Source organism: Carcharhinus amblyrhynchos, chromosome 4 (genome assembly GCF_965287045.1).
Source record: "Carcharhinus amblyrhynchos chromosome 4, sCarAmb.v2.hapA, whole genome shotgun sequence".
In the NCBI taxonomy this organism is placed as follows: Eukaryota; Metazoa; Chordata; class Chondrichthyes; order Carcharhiniformes; family Carcharhinidae; genus Carcharhinus; species Carcharhinus amblyrhynchos.
The window spans coordinates 30,550,251-30,565,275 of record NC_137327.1 but is presented as its reverse complement, the minus strand read 5'-3'; the positions used below and the strand labels follow the sequence as shown (position 1 = coordinate 30,565,275).

Genomic DNA, 15,025 nt, shown 5'->3' with positions numbered 1-15,025 from the left:
CTTGGGAACACATGATGCCCTGTAGGTGCGCTCACACCGAAGGTGAACCCACCCAAAATGAATGATGCAGCCCCAGTAAGACCAATCTGTATCCAACTCAATATTCAAGGCCCGCCATGTGAGCAAACACAGATCATGTGCAGCACTTCACCAAGTGTGAAACCTCACTTATCTGTGTGCCTTTCTTCATTGTCATGGGGCCAGCATGTTTGAAAGGCCCAGTGAGGCACTGGCCTTGGGTTGTGTGTACTCTAGAAAGAGGATGTTGTGTTTATCACACTTCATGAGAATTGGCACTCCACCTGGTCTACCCACAGTGATGTGATAAAGGCAGTAACACGGTTTTAACTTTGCCTCAGTGAACGTACAGGGGTTCTGTCACAGGTCAGGATTGTATATGTCTTTGAGTGAAGGTTGTGTGTGTGGAAGTTCTCAAGTGAATGAGGCCTTTGGCTTTTGCTGATAGCCGTTGGCTGATGAGGAAGCTAAGCACTGCATGTTGTGTAGGTCACACACTGATGACACAGTATTATGGTGGTGGGGGGAGTGGAAGTCAGAAGAACTCAATGGTGTGGCCAGTGCATGTGTAGCCTCGTTCTGTATAGTGCAGAGCTGCTCCATTCCTGCTGGCCCAGCACTCATATCTGCATGTACTGATGTTCACCACACACTTGCAGGCTCTTCATTCACAGCGTATCTGATGTCAATCCCTGAACACTGGTTAACCCAGAGTGCTGATGGTGTAGGATTCAGCCATTGTAATGCAGTAAATTTCAAAGGCAGCTGCTGACATTCTCTCTTGTTGGAGATGGGCATCTCCTGGAAGATGTGTGGCACTAATATCGTTAGACACATATTGGGAAGAGATTGCCGGGCACACGGTGCTGAATATGCTCGAGGCTGCCTTTGGAGAACCGCCTTTGTATTAAGAGGTTCCTGTGGCAATGCCCTCCTCTATGGATCTGGCCATGGGTAAATAGGCCTGCCCCTCAGGATGTCTCCCTTTGACATATTTTGTTCGGTGGCATCTCTATTTGGGGTGAGAGGGTCCTCCTTCCCCTCCGCCATAGGCTCCTTTCTTGCTCTGTGGCCCCTTGATATCAATACCCTTTCACTGTGTTACTACTCAGCATGCTACCTCTATCCTTGCCACCTTGTAAGTGAGTACTGGAGTCAAGGTGCTGGAACTCAGAGGAGCAGCCAAGGCTTCTGAACTGTATCAGCAGTAGGCCAATAGTCTAGTTTAATGAAAGTCCTCTTCTGCAGATAGTTGAGCTTCCAGTAATGTTGGGGCTTCATCTTCAGTTGGTGAAAGGGAGTAAGCATTCACCTCCTTAAGGCTTATCCTTTGCCCTCCAGAAAACAAGCATGGACCTTGGACTAGACTAGAAATGTTTTGATAGGTGTGACTGCCTCAGAATGAGGGTTGGGCAAGTGCTGGGATAACTTGCACATAGGACCAGGAGGGCCTCGTGCAGTGGCAGACAGTCAGTATGTTGATAGAATGGGATGAATTTCTGTTCATGAATCACTCCAGCTGCTGTGATGATGTTCTGATAATGATGTGGGTACAATCTATCACATCTTGAACTTAGGGTCAGCCAACCATGGAGGAGGACTTCCTTGCCCTCTGTCTGCAATGACAAATCAATGGGGAAGTTAATATTTCCCCACCCAAGCAAAGAGTGTTTCGGTGATGGAGGTGATGCACCCTTGGGTGGCTGATTGAGAGATGTCTCCAGCAAAGTCTTGGAAGGAGCTGGCTGCGTAGGGGTTGAAGGCCAGGTTGACCTTGACTGCAACAGACAAGGCATGGGAACAATTTGATTAAGGAGTGAGGTCTTTCTCGACATGGCAGAGATCTCTTGAACTATTTCTCCTATCATTCGCAGCCTTTGCTTGCACTGCCTTTTAGCCATATGGAGGAAATGTATTCAGCTACAGTACATCCTTACATCCTTTATTATGATTAACATCTCTTCCCCCCACCCCCCCCCCCCCCCCCACCCCCCCCCAACCCCCCCACCACTCCCCTTGCTGCTCTCTCTAGTGGTTCTGTCACATCATGCCTGGGAGCCCCAGCTCTGGCTACATGTTGCTGCTGCTGCCTTGCCTGTATAGCCATATGCGGAAAGCTACGGTAACCACTTCTTTAAGCTTCCTTCCAAAACTGCACACTCTTCTTCCAGGAAGCCAGGTCACCTGCGCTGTCACTTACCTGGCCACCCACAGCGAAGTATATCCCAGAGGAGCCACACGGATCTGTCCTTCCTCTTTCACAGCCACCCTCCCACCTTCTTTGGACTGCGGTGTAAGTTTTTTACACAGAGGCCTGGGATGCACTGCCAAGTGAGGTGGTTGAAGCAGTTATGTTAGCCACATTTAAGACTTATCTTAACAGGCATATGAACAAACTGGGAATAGAGAGATATAAGCAGTTGGTTTAGAACATAGAACATAGAACATTACAGCGCAGAACAGGCCCTTCGGCCCACGATGTTGCGCCGACCAGTTACAAAACAATGACCCACTAACCTAAACCAATCCCTTTTCGTCCATAAACCTATCCACGGATCTCTTAAACGCCCCCAAACTAGGCGCATTTACAACTGCAGCAGGCAGGGCTTTCCAATCCCTCACCACCCTCTGGGTAAAGAACCTACCCCTGACATCCGTCCTATAACTACCACCCCTTAATTTAGGTGGGTAAATGTGATCAGTGTAGGCTTGGAGGGCCAAAGGGCCTGTGCCTGTGCTTACTGTACTTTGTTCTTTATTCTTTAAGGTCAGCCACCAGCTCAATCTTTGAAGTATGACTTTAGTGTTTAAATTGTTAGTTTGTGTAATTCTTTGCAAGACGTACACACCTTAAATGAGGCTTCAGGAGCAATTATGCCCCCATCGTTAAGACATGGGTTACACATTGTAGGTTTGGGTTTTTGGAGGAGTGTAAATGTGATCCAGATAAACTCTGCGCTATTTTCAAGTGGCCAACCAGATTTGGTACACAAATCACACCCGTCTCCCTTCCCCCTGTCGGTAAAAATAGAGATTGCCAGAAATAGGGCTGGGACTTTTTTAAAATTCATTTTACGGGATGTGGGCATCATTGGCTAGGCTTCCAAATCCCAGACTTATCCACCATTTATAAAGCTCTGCCAAGTTTGACATCCAGAGTTCGATATCACCCAGCTCCTGCTACCTTCTTGCTCTCTCTTGCTCTTGGCTAGGGTTGAATAACAGATACTCACCAGGATGAGGTACCGATGATTATCAATCTCTGTAGAGCAACAGCAGCAAGTTGATACAATCAGTAAAATGGGGCAAAGTGGAAGAAAATTGTTCAAAAGGCAACCTTCAGAAAACCATAGGAGAACAAAAGAAACTTAAAAAGTGCTTCCATTCTCAAGGGGTTAACTGTCATGTGTGATTTGCTGTAATGTATAACTGTAATCTCTAATCACAAATTCATAACAGATAACATTATAATGAAAAAAAATTATATAATCAATCTTTATTGCCAAGGTCTGTACAAATTTTATGGTGCACAGTTTAAATTGCAGTGAGTCATTCAGAGTCTACTTGCAAATGTTTGCTGAAAATGCTTCTCATTTTAACATGACATTATTTTAAACATCAAGATGTGCAGACAAGTTTGCGTTTCTGAACTTTTTACTCAGTGCTTTTTCAAACCAGAGTAAGGATTCATCTGAAATGGTGAACATCAGTTATCTATCTACATTACTAAATTTTTCTTTCCCCTCTGGTTTGGAAAATTCCAAATAATTGGGTTAAAAATAGCGTTTCAGAAATGTATTTCAAGCGACTGAATTTGACTGCGTGATTAAGGAAATATATATTGGATGATCAACTTAAAAAAACTAGATGCTCAAGTGCTGCTCTCGTAAGTTCATGCTCCAATTGTTGCTGACACTGAAACCCAGTAACCAGCATATGTGGTAAGTTTTATCAGTTCCTAGCCAGGCCACTAAGTGAGAAAACTGACACTGTTCATCACATCTTAGTACCCTTGCATTATACTGGCAATATGACAGAGCTGTGCTAACGTTTGCAGCCCATATGCCCATCTCCCCAACTGCATGGAGAAATGGGGCTACGAGCTGTGGAAGGGAGCAGATTTTTGATATTAAGTTGAAACAGCACTTTCCGTTGGAACAATATTAGAATAGTATGCTAGCTACGTGGGATTTAATCTGAAGCAAGAGCTATAGCTGGATTAACACACAGTTGCATTAAATTTAACACTTCAGTCTTTCAGTTTTTTTTATTATTTTGATCTAGGATTGCCTAGTATAGCTTCAGAATAACCAATTAAATCATAACACTTTGAACCTTATTCAATGCTATATACTGTGCAATAGAATAAACTTCACAGAGATGCTGCATATTTGTGGTTCACTGTTATTTCAAATATCAAAACATCCACAATGTTGATTTTAGCAGGCAGAAAATAAAATGTCCTTGTTCAGTATCCCAACCCTCTGGGCTAATATGCAAGCTTAAATCCTTGGCCTATTTTTACTGAAATGTTTTCAGCTGCTTAGTGACCCCGAACAGAGGTTTATCATAATATCGGTTGTCTGCTGCAATAAAAATGTTTGCAGCCTTTACGATGTTCTGAGCCTTGTTTGAAAGTGGACCAAACTGTCCTGAGCAGGGATGTGTAAGGACTTGGTCAGACCCAACAGTTCTGTGGAATTTTGATGTTACTGCCAAAGTAATGCAGAAGCAAATATTTCAGCCAAAAGTGGTCTGGCTGACAATATTGAAGCAACAGAAAATGGTAGAAGAAGTGTAAGATGCACAGTGGCCTTTTAACTGGGGCGGCATGGTGGCACAGTGGTTAGCACTGCTGCCTCACAGCGCTGGGGACCTGGGTTCGATTCCTGGCTTGGGTCACTGTCTGTGTGGAGTTTGCACATTCTCCCCTTGTCTGTGAGGGTTTCCTCCAACAGTCCGAAAGACGTGCTGGCTTGGTACATTGTAAGAAGTCTCACAACGCAGGTTAAAGTCCAACAGGTTTATTTGGTAGTACACTTCTTACTGTGTTTACCCCAGTCCAACGCCGGCATCTCCACATCGTAGGTGCATTGGCCATGCTAAATTCTCCCTCAGTGTACCCAAACAGGCACCGCAGTGTGGCAACTAGGGCATTTTCACAGTAACTTCACTGCAGTGTTAATGTAAGCCTACTTGTGACACTAACAAATAAAACTAAAACATCTGTGTGTCGGCAAATTGGTATTTGGTGACTGAGATCCGAATGTTGATGCACTCCGTTTAAAAAAAGGGGTGGGAATTTCAAATGATTTTTCCAATGCCTTGAAATCTGATGTGTGTAACATTGAAAATAAAATGTTTGTACGTTATTGAATTTTGTGATCTTAGTTTAGCTATTTCAACCTCTTTAACTGAAGATTTTTTTTGAAGCTTAGTTGCAATAATTAGCTTTGAAAGATGTGGTTCCCCAAAAACAAAACCACCTTAATTTTCAGTCAGAAAGCCTAGTTTTGTGATATAAGTACAATTGTTATGAATGACAATTCAATCATTTCTCATTCTAATGTTATGCGTTTAAGATGATTTTGCATGTCTCTGAAGAAAACATAAGCTGAGGTGCAGACGTAATAAAGGGTAAACGTCTCAGACCACTTTAGCTCAGCATGATAAAGGTATAAAATTGGATTGAGTAGATGCAGGCATGGGGAATAATTCAGTGTGGCACATCGATTATTCAGAATTGCAAATGTTAATAATCAAGAGAATAATAAGGAGGAAATCAAATGTTAAACTCGAATTTACAGAAGCGTAATTGAATATTTTTTGTTTGATGGTTTGAAATTAAGACCAGGCTGACTGTTTTATCTGTGTTTTGTGAAATTAGTATAAAGGAAGCTCATTGTTCTAATCCAGAAATGGAGTTGCAAAGCCAGGAAAATCTTAGATCGAAGTTTTATTTGTATTGTATTGAAATAAAATTGCAATTTTTACAGTAACATTGTTTCTATGCTATTGTTAAGTTGCTGTAATGGTTTAACAGAAACCTTTTGTTTTCGATATTAGGAATGGAGGAAGCAAGTTTGTGCCTTGGTGTATCTTCAGCAGTGCCTGAAGCTGATGTCCAGCTCAACAAACCAGTTCTCAATGGCCAGTATCCAATAACGCAGAAGCTGCATCAGTTGACAACACAACTGGGGCATGCCTTTCCAGAACTTCAGACCAGACAGACCCCCGAGGAGAAAGCAGCAATTTCACTGGAGGAAAAGCATCACATGACTGTGGCTAACCAGCCAATCAGCAACCAAATGACCATGCTGGCAAATCAGCTAAATACAGACATTGACAATAACTTGGGTCTGAATGGGAGAGTTGACCTTCAACACTTCTTAAACGGACAGAACCTTGGCATTATTTCCCAGATGAATGGCACAGAAGATGACGCAAAAAAATCCAGAAAGTACCCGTGCCCCATTTGCGGTAAGCGCTTTCGGTTTAACAGCATTTTGTCACTCCATATGCGCACTCACACTGGAGAAAAACCATTCAAATGTCCTTACTGTGATCACAGGGCAGCTCAGAAAGGCAACTTGAAGATCCATCTCCGCACTCACAAACTTGGGAATCTTGGGAAAGGTCGCGGAAGGGTCAGAGAAGAGAATAGGCTCCTACACGAGCTGGAAGAACGGGCCATCCTTAGGGATAAACAGATGAAAAGTGGCTTAGGCCAGCCGAGGGCTGATGGGAAACAGCATCAGGCTGTTGTTAGTTCCAGCAGCTTGCCTTTACCAGCCAGTCAGAGCGGTTCGGATGTTTCGAATCCGATCTGTAGTCCCAAGTCTACTGGTGCGTCAGAAGAGCCAGCAGCTGCTATTGTAGGATTCAGGTGCACCTTTTGCAAGGGGAAGTTTAAGAAACGTGAAGAGCTGGACCGACACATTCGAATACTTCACAAACCCTACAAGTGCACCCTTTGTGAATTTGCGGCCTCTCAGGAGGAGGACCTGATTAGTCACGTGGAGAAAGCACACATAACTGCCGAGTCAGTGCCAGGTCAAGGGTCGAGTGGGAACGGAGAGCAACCTAGCAATGAGTTCCGCTGTGAAGTCTGTGGTCAGATCTTCAGCCAGGCCTGGTTCCTGAAGGGTCACATGCGAAAGCACAAGGATTCTTTTGAGCATAGTTGTCAAATCTGCGGACGACGATTCAAGGAGCCCTGGTTTCTCAAGAACCACATGAAGGTGCATCTTAACAAATTAGCTGTAAAGAACACATCTCAAAGTGACCCAGAGGTGCCTGTGACTCTAAATAATATGGTGCAAGATTCCCACTCGAATGTCTATTCAGCATATGTCTCTTGTTTACAGAGTGGCTTTTTATCACCTGATAAGTTAAGCTTAAACGAACAAAGTCAGCTCCATTATAACAAAGCAGAAATTGTGCGGAAAGAGAAGGAAATGCTTGGGAAGCTATTAGTGCCCATGAGTAGCACGACCCGTGGTGTCGTAGAAGGGGAAAAACGTTCCCTCCTGGGATGTCTGACTCTGGCGCCTCCGTTAAAGGCTAGCTGCATGGAACGCTTGCAAGCAGTAGCCCGAGTGGCAGAGTTTGACCCAGTAAACAGCTACCAGGCCTGGCAGCTGGTGACACGAGGAATGGCAATGGAACAGGCTGTGCTGCCCAAAAAGCACTCACACCATGGCCAGGAAGAAAACCTGACCAGTGCAGGCCTCAACTTTGACAAGAAGAAAGGAGAATTCATTTCAGTGGCTGGAGACAAATCAAAGCAGAAACCAGAAGGCACTAAAAGGGGTAACCTGAACGATGTTTCGGGTAAAGATGATCTAATGGGCAGCAGGGAATTCATGGCACAAGGAATGAGTCAAGGTCTGGAATTTAAAATTTCCGGATTAGGACAGAATCACGGAAGCATGAAAGAAAAGCCAACTGAATGCCCAGACTGCGGCCGAGTATTCCGAACCTATCATCAAGTTGTCGTCCACTCCAGAGTGCATAAGAAAGGTAGGAAGCCGGGGGATGAAGGCGTCCAGGCCGTCCTGGATGAGCGACGAGGATCTGGAAGTGACCAAGATTCCCAGTCAGTTAGCAGGTCAACTACGCCTGGGTCATCCAATATAACTGAGGATAACACAACTGCAGGTGGCTTCTCGGTGACAGGAAGTACACAAGAAGATAGTCCAAACCCATCGTCTCCTTCTTCTTCAGGTAACATAAGTATGATTTTCCCCATTACAGTTTTCATATTGTGTTTTAAACTCCTCAGAGTTATCAAACAGGGAAAAACATTGACCTATAGTTATCATTAGGACAGTTGCGACTAAAAGTTTGTTCAGAAGATCTAAATCGTAACATTCCCCTTCTGACAATGTTATTGTGATTATCAAATTTATCAACGGCTGACACACTGTCAGTGGACACAGACATTTTAAATTTGATTTTACCGCTTCTTCACTTGCCTGGGTCCACTGTGCAAGTGAATTGTCTCCTTTGATTATTTCGCTTATTTCTTCGTTCATGCAGTTCTTTCTCCTGCAATTTAAATAAATGCACCGATCACCAATTATCACTCAAGGTTGGGATGGGGATTTCTTCAAGAATATTATGAGTTGTGCACGTTTCTCTTGAGTACAATAAATGTTCTGAAATCTATTTGGTTTCAGAGATATTGGATTCTTGTATATTTACAACAGGCAACATTTATAATTCATAATATAGATTGTAGGTATATTCTCTTTAATCCAATATCTATTCAGATTACAGTACAAAAATATGACAATTTAATTGACAGATGTATTTTCTTTAACTCAAAATAATGATTTAAATCAGGGACTAAACCAAATCAGAAATATGTGGCTACGTGTTACTAGGAACAGAGGAATACGTAGAGCCTGACAGAGATGTATTGGAGTGAACATGGTGAATATATTGCAACTTTTCAGTTAGCTGCATGTGAATTTTACATTGTGTTTTCTTTACAAAATAAATCATGTGTAATCATGAACGAAGAGACTTGTAATTGTGGTGGAATATTAGATACAGAAACATTTCAATATTTGTCATGCCTTGTGCAATAATGTTCTGGCAAAGTTGAACTTTAGGACAAACTATCCTTTACATTGTGAAATCAATGGTACTGGGGTAAAAAAGTTGGTCTTCAGTGAAAGTGCAAAAGGGGTAATAGAAAATGAGCTGCCTGTCACCATGTACGTTTGTCTTTTTTGTTAATTTTATTGGACTCAAAATTCAGGTAAGATTTAAATCAAGCTGCTGATTTGTTTTTACTCATTCTGCACTCTGGTCAAGGGATAACTTTACCCACATATTCCGATTCTAATATTTGCTTATCTGCATTTTCTCCAAGTACTACATCCTCCAACCATGCTTCTGTTTTCACTGTTGAAGGGCGGCACAGTGCAGGGGTTGGTGTGTTTTGTGGAATTCTCTCCATTCACCATCCATGTCACTCTATAATAGGCCAGCAGCAGGTGTTGCTCCCTGCGGTGTAACAAGTCCTGCCAATTCCCCCTGCTTGCTCCCTCTTATGGTAATCCTGTCTTTGCTCTTCTGTTTACATCTCCCGAGTAGTGACACAAATCACTTTGCCTGTTTAGATTTTGGTGTAAAATACGTAACCACAGATGAGTTTCCTTCACCGTGTCAGCATTCTATTCCAAGTGATAACTATCGTGTCATTGGTAAGAATTCCGTTAATGGCAGCATTGATGGAGGTATGCGGAAGCAGCAGTTCTCACTGAGAGTACTTTGCTGGGAATTTTTAGCCAGAAAAAAAAATGTCATTCCAACCCAGGAGACCTAATTAGGACTTACAGATTGCTCTGATCACAAAATAAAGAAAACATTGCCTGAACAAAGAGGAGGTAATGGTAGGGTAACAGAATGCATTAATTCATCACTTTTGTTCAGTTCTGCGTTGAACTGGTGCACAATCCCTCTACAATGTTTTCCTAGTTGGATTAATATATTACCACTTTAAAGAAAAATCTCGACAAAGAAATTGTTAGAATGGTAAAATCCAGACTGCACATTCCAGAGATGCCGACAGTACTTAATGCTGTTGTTTAAATACCCATGAAGAATGCTGGCTAGTTCCTGGGTAGTGGTCCAATTTGCAACTTATTACTTGCGAGTCAGTTTTAAAGTGCTAACTAAAAGAAAAGTGTAGCGCAGCAAATGAATTCTCAATACAGGATAACACCGAGTATCTTCTGTCAAACATAGGTGGTAGGATTGCTGTTGTTTTGTGGTTCAGAATGAAAATCTTTCATGTCAATCGGTGCCTTTCTGAGTGTCCATTAACATAATGGCCATAATGTGAAGTACCCCTGATCAAAGTGCTGGCTGTTAAAGTATTTACCTAATTTCACATTTGTTCCAAATAGTCATTCATTTGTGCTGTAACTTCCAATGAAAGTAAAGCGTTTTGAGTTGGGTTTCCTGCAGGTTACACGTTTAACAAAACACTTAGAATTAACAAAGAAAGCCTGGGTTTTCGATGACTTTGTTGTCACTTTAAAAAAAAACACTCATAAACAATTTTAATGTGATGTGATGAGCTGAGATCATGAGATCAGCATAAAGCATTGATGTCATTGCATTCCCTTGCAAAGCCGTAAGAAAGAAATCAAAAAGGGTTCCATTGTTATTGACTCCTTCCTTGTAGACTCTTCCAACAAAATGTTAAATGGCCAGTAAGCAACAATACAGCATCAAAGCATTGAAGGTAGTGAGATGAATGTGCTTGAGTCATTCTGAACAAAAATGGTCACTGTTACAACTATCTGCATGTACTTCAGCAGTGTATTAAGTTAAGAAATAATTCAGTTGCTTTATGGATACATTTTCAAAGCACTGTTAGCAAAATGTGATGAGAGTAGATGTGGTAAATAGGTTAAATCCAAAGGGCAGTCTGCACCTCAGAGAACTGCAGAGGGAGTGCTCACTCTAAGCTCAGAAGCCACACAGATGCCTTCATCTACATTGTATGCACACCTCAGAAATGTTAGGTCCATTTCCAAATTTACAGCCAACAGTTTTTGTTATTATTAAGTGAACTTTCCAATGAATGCACCAAATAAATACACCAGTTCTTTAATTCTGCTAGCATGTTTCCCTTTACTGTTTTACCTTTCAACTTGGATGACGCCCTTGTGTATTTGATACCTCTGGTGTGTTTTGCTGCTTAGCTTTCACAGTTAAACAAAATCAAAGTAACTTTACAATATTTTTGTGACATTGATATTAAGGATCAGATCTAATAAGATGAAAGAATACAAACAATGCAAGAAAAGCAATTTTTACTGAATGTGATGCCAAGTACCTGTTAAATACATGGCCTTGATTGAACAGAAATAGGGTAAGTGTTGCCATAAAATAGTCATGACTAAAATTTGTGAATGTGACATAGAGGAACAATGCAGGAGCCAACCATTTGTAATGTCAGTGGAAAGATGTATGGGTCAGTGAGCATGTGAAAGGACACCTCTAAAGAGAAAAATTGTGCTGCAGCTTTTCAGTAGAATGACCTATGAGAAATGGAAGAATAAGGCATTTAGTCATTTGGTAGAACAGAACTTGTAGTAAATGCAATAATTGCTGAACACCAGTTAGCTAACAAACAATAATGGGTTATTACTATTCACTATGATATACAGAATGCTATAATCATTCCCAGCTTTAGGATCAATCTGGCTGCAAAAGTCTGCACTGTTCCCTGAGATCCCCATACTCATTTCCCATTGGGTGATTGGGTCATATGACCCTTCCCATACATGCCCCTTAAAGAGTCTGGGTGCCACATTCCTCCCCCGTTAAGTCCCTCATTATAATTTGATAACTTATACAGTTTCCAAAACAATTGTCATAATGGACATTTGTAACATAGTTTATCAGAAACTCAGTCCGTTAGGGGGTTTTGTCTTTCTCTGGAAGTTACATAGCTCCAACTGGTTGAGGTTTAACTGTAGAGATAGTTTTGGTTAGGCTGACTTCACTAGGACCGTCTCCTGGTACCAGCATATCACTTCCCACTATCCCCTCGGTTTCATTGGGAGCAGCACTTTGGCCTGCTGCTGGCTAATCAGCCACTTCACTCCTTGGACAAACAACATTAAGTAGTGGCACAACTGAATCAGGCAGAAATACTGGCTCTTGGGATGGCTCCCATCTCCACAAATAATCTATATCTTTCTTCAAAAACTTGTCCCCACTTCCATTTCACAGTGGCCCCGTCCTGGCCACAACAACGCCACGGACCCAACTTGGTCTGTTTCCAAAATTCTTTGTAAAAACTGGACCATCTATCGCAAATGCTCTTTCCACTTCTGATGAATCATGTTTCCTTTTCTGACAACTCTGCCCTATCTCTACCTTCCCCACCAAATTTGGAACTACCAGGCGCAACATGGCTCTCAAGCACCAACCCGTCAGCAGCTCAGCTGGAGCTATTCCAATTGTGGTATGCGGAATGGTTCTGTAGGCTAACAGGAACAATGCTACCTTGATTTCGAGTGACTTGGGTGATTGTTTTGTCATGCCAGCCTTGAAAGTCTGAACTGTGCGCTCAGCTAATCCATTGAATGAGGGATGATATGGTAAAGATTGGATATGCTTTTTCCATTAAATGTTGTGAGCTTCTGGAATTCGGCAATTGTGAATACCGTTCTATTGTCCAAGACAAGTACTTCTGGTATGCCGTGATGGCGAAATATTGGCGCAGTTTTTCAACTGTGGCGTATGAAGATGTGGACTTCATTTTGAATACCTCCATCCATTTCAAATGGGTGTCCGCTAGCAAAATAAACATTCTGCCAACATAATCTACCTGAACTCTCATCCATGGCTGACTTGGCAATTCACAAGGCTGCAAGGAGGCAGTAGCAGGTAAATTCTGCTGGAACTGGCACTAGTCATGATGTTTCTATATCAGTATCAATGCGAGGCCACCAAACATAGCTTCTCACTGGCATTTTCCTCTTCAATATGCTCAGGTGGGCACTGTGCAATTCTTCAAGCAGTAACTCTTTTCCTGGTATAGGGATGACAACTCTCATTCTAAGCTCAACTAAGCTCATGTTTCCTGAGCTGATAAGGTTTTGATTCTTTCAAAGCTCTCTCATTCTGCCATCCTTGCTGTACATTTAATCTTTAATAACTGTGGGTCTCTACTAATCCAATACGTAATTTGTTGTGCTGTCACTGGTAAAGAGTCCAGAAAGTTTAAGGTCATTACAATCTCTTGCGGTACTAGAAGGGTGGTGTGCTTTTTGGTAACAGAAGGTGACTTAAGGCATCTGCCATGGTTATCTGAAGCCCTCGCCAATGTTTGAAGGAATAATCATAGGCTGACAAGAACAGGCCCATTTATGTATTCTAAGAGAAGCAATTGGAAGAATCACTTTGTATTCCTTGAAAAATCCATGAAGTGGTTTGTGGTCTATGATGATAGTAAAATGTCTCCCAGAAGTGTATTGATGAAACTTCTTGATGCCATGTATAATAGTTAAGCTTTCCTTTTCTATCTGGGAGATCTTCTTTCTGCATCTGATAGTGCTCGTGCTACATATCTGATGGGTCTCTAGGACCAGTCATCCATTGTGTGGGGTAACAGAGCCCTAACTCCATATGGTGATGCGTCACATGTGCTATCTTTTTAGAGTGGTCAAATAAGCAGGAGGACTGAAGTGCCCTCTTTACTTGGTTAAAAGCTGTTTTTTGTGGTGTTTTCCAACACCACCTCTGGCGCTTCTTTAACAGCACATGCAACGGTGCTAGTAATGTCGATAGCTTAGGAGAACCCACCTGTAATATTCCATCCCAAGTTCCGAGGGGCTACTGCCTGCTTACTTGCTCTCTTTTTGTCCTCCTAGGGTCTAACCCCTGAGCCTCCACCCGACAACCAAGATAAGCCACCGCATTTACTTGGAAAGTTCACTTTTCCCTTTTTAGGCACACTCCTGCCTCTGGAAATCTCTTCAAAATCTCATCCCAATTGACCAACTGTTTCTCTTCGGTGGATCCTGTTACTAAAACATTGTCTAAACAAATGACGACTCTCGGCAAACCCTACAGCAAATTCACCGTAGTTCACTGAAACATGGTGCAAGTTGATGAAACCCTAAACCGTAGACACATATATTAGTATAACTCCTGAGCGTTTATGCTGACATATCATCTTGATGCATCGTACAGTTTTAAATGTTGGTGAGCGTGGCCCATGTCCAGTTTGGTATATGACAGACCCTCAGACAACTTCACATACAGATCCTTTATATTGAGGGTGGGCTATCTATCCAGTTTCCGGTTCACCAACAGCTTGTCATTCCCATTGGTATAGATGGTCTTGTCTGGTTTAACTACTGGCACAATGAGTGCTGCCCTCATTTAACTACTGGCACAATGAGTGCTGCCCCTGATGAGTGAAACGAGGAAATGGCCAAGGCCTTAAAACAAGTTTTTTGTGTCGGTCTTCACGGTAGAGGATACAAATAGCTTACTGAAAATTGACGGTCGTGGGACTGTAGGGGGTGAGGACCTAAAAACGATTACTATTACTAAAGAGGTAGTGCTTAGTAGGCTAATGGGACTAAAGGTATACAAGTCCCTGGGCCCAGATGGGAAGCATCCCAGGGTACTGAAAGAAATGGCAGAAGTAATAGCAGATGCGTTAGTTGTAATTTATCAAAATTCGCTGGCTCTGGGGAAGTGCCGGCTGATTGGAAAACAGCTAATGTGACGCCACTGTTTGAAAAAGGAGGTAGATAAAATGTAGGTAACTACAGGCCAGTTAGCTTAATGTCAGTAGTTGGGAAAATGCTGGAATCCATCATTAAAGAAGAAATAGCAACACACCTGGAAAAGAATGGGTTGAGGATTGGCTTTCTAACAGGAAGCAGAGAGTTGGAATAAATGGGTGCTTTTCTGGTTGGCAGTTGGTGACTAGTGGCGTGTCGCAGGGATCGGTGCTGGG

General features: G+C 42.4%; 1 protein-coding gene across 4 annotated transcripts in view; it reads left to right on the top strand.

Moving 5' to 3' along the window:
* The window catches only part of znf536 (zinc finger protein 536), a 495,485-nt gene that overhangs the window by 216,270 nt on the left and 264,190 nt on the right, over positions 1 to 15,025 (top strand). For all 4 annotated transcript variants that reach the window (XM_080186926.1, XM_080186925.1, XM_080186928.1 and 1 more), the window contains exon 4: positions 6,085 to 8,244. In XM_080186926.1, coding sequence (XP_080043052.1) covers positions 6,087 to 8,244 — 2,158 coding nt within the window. In that variant the 5' untranslated portion in view covers positions 6,085 to 6,086. The remainder of the gene's footprint in view (positions 1 to 6,084; positions 8,245 to 15,025) is intronic.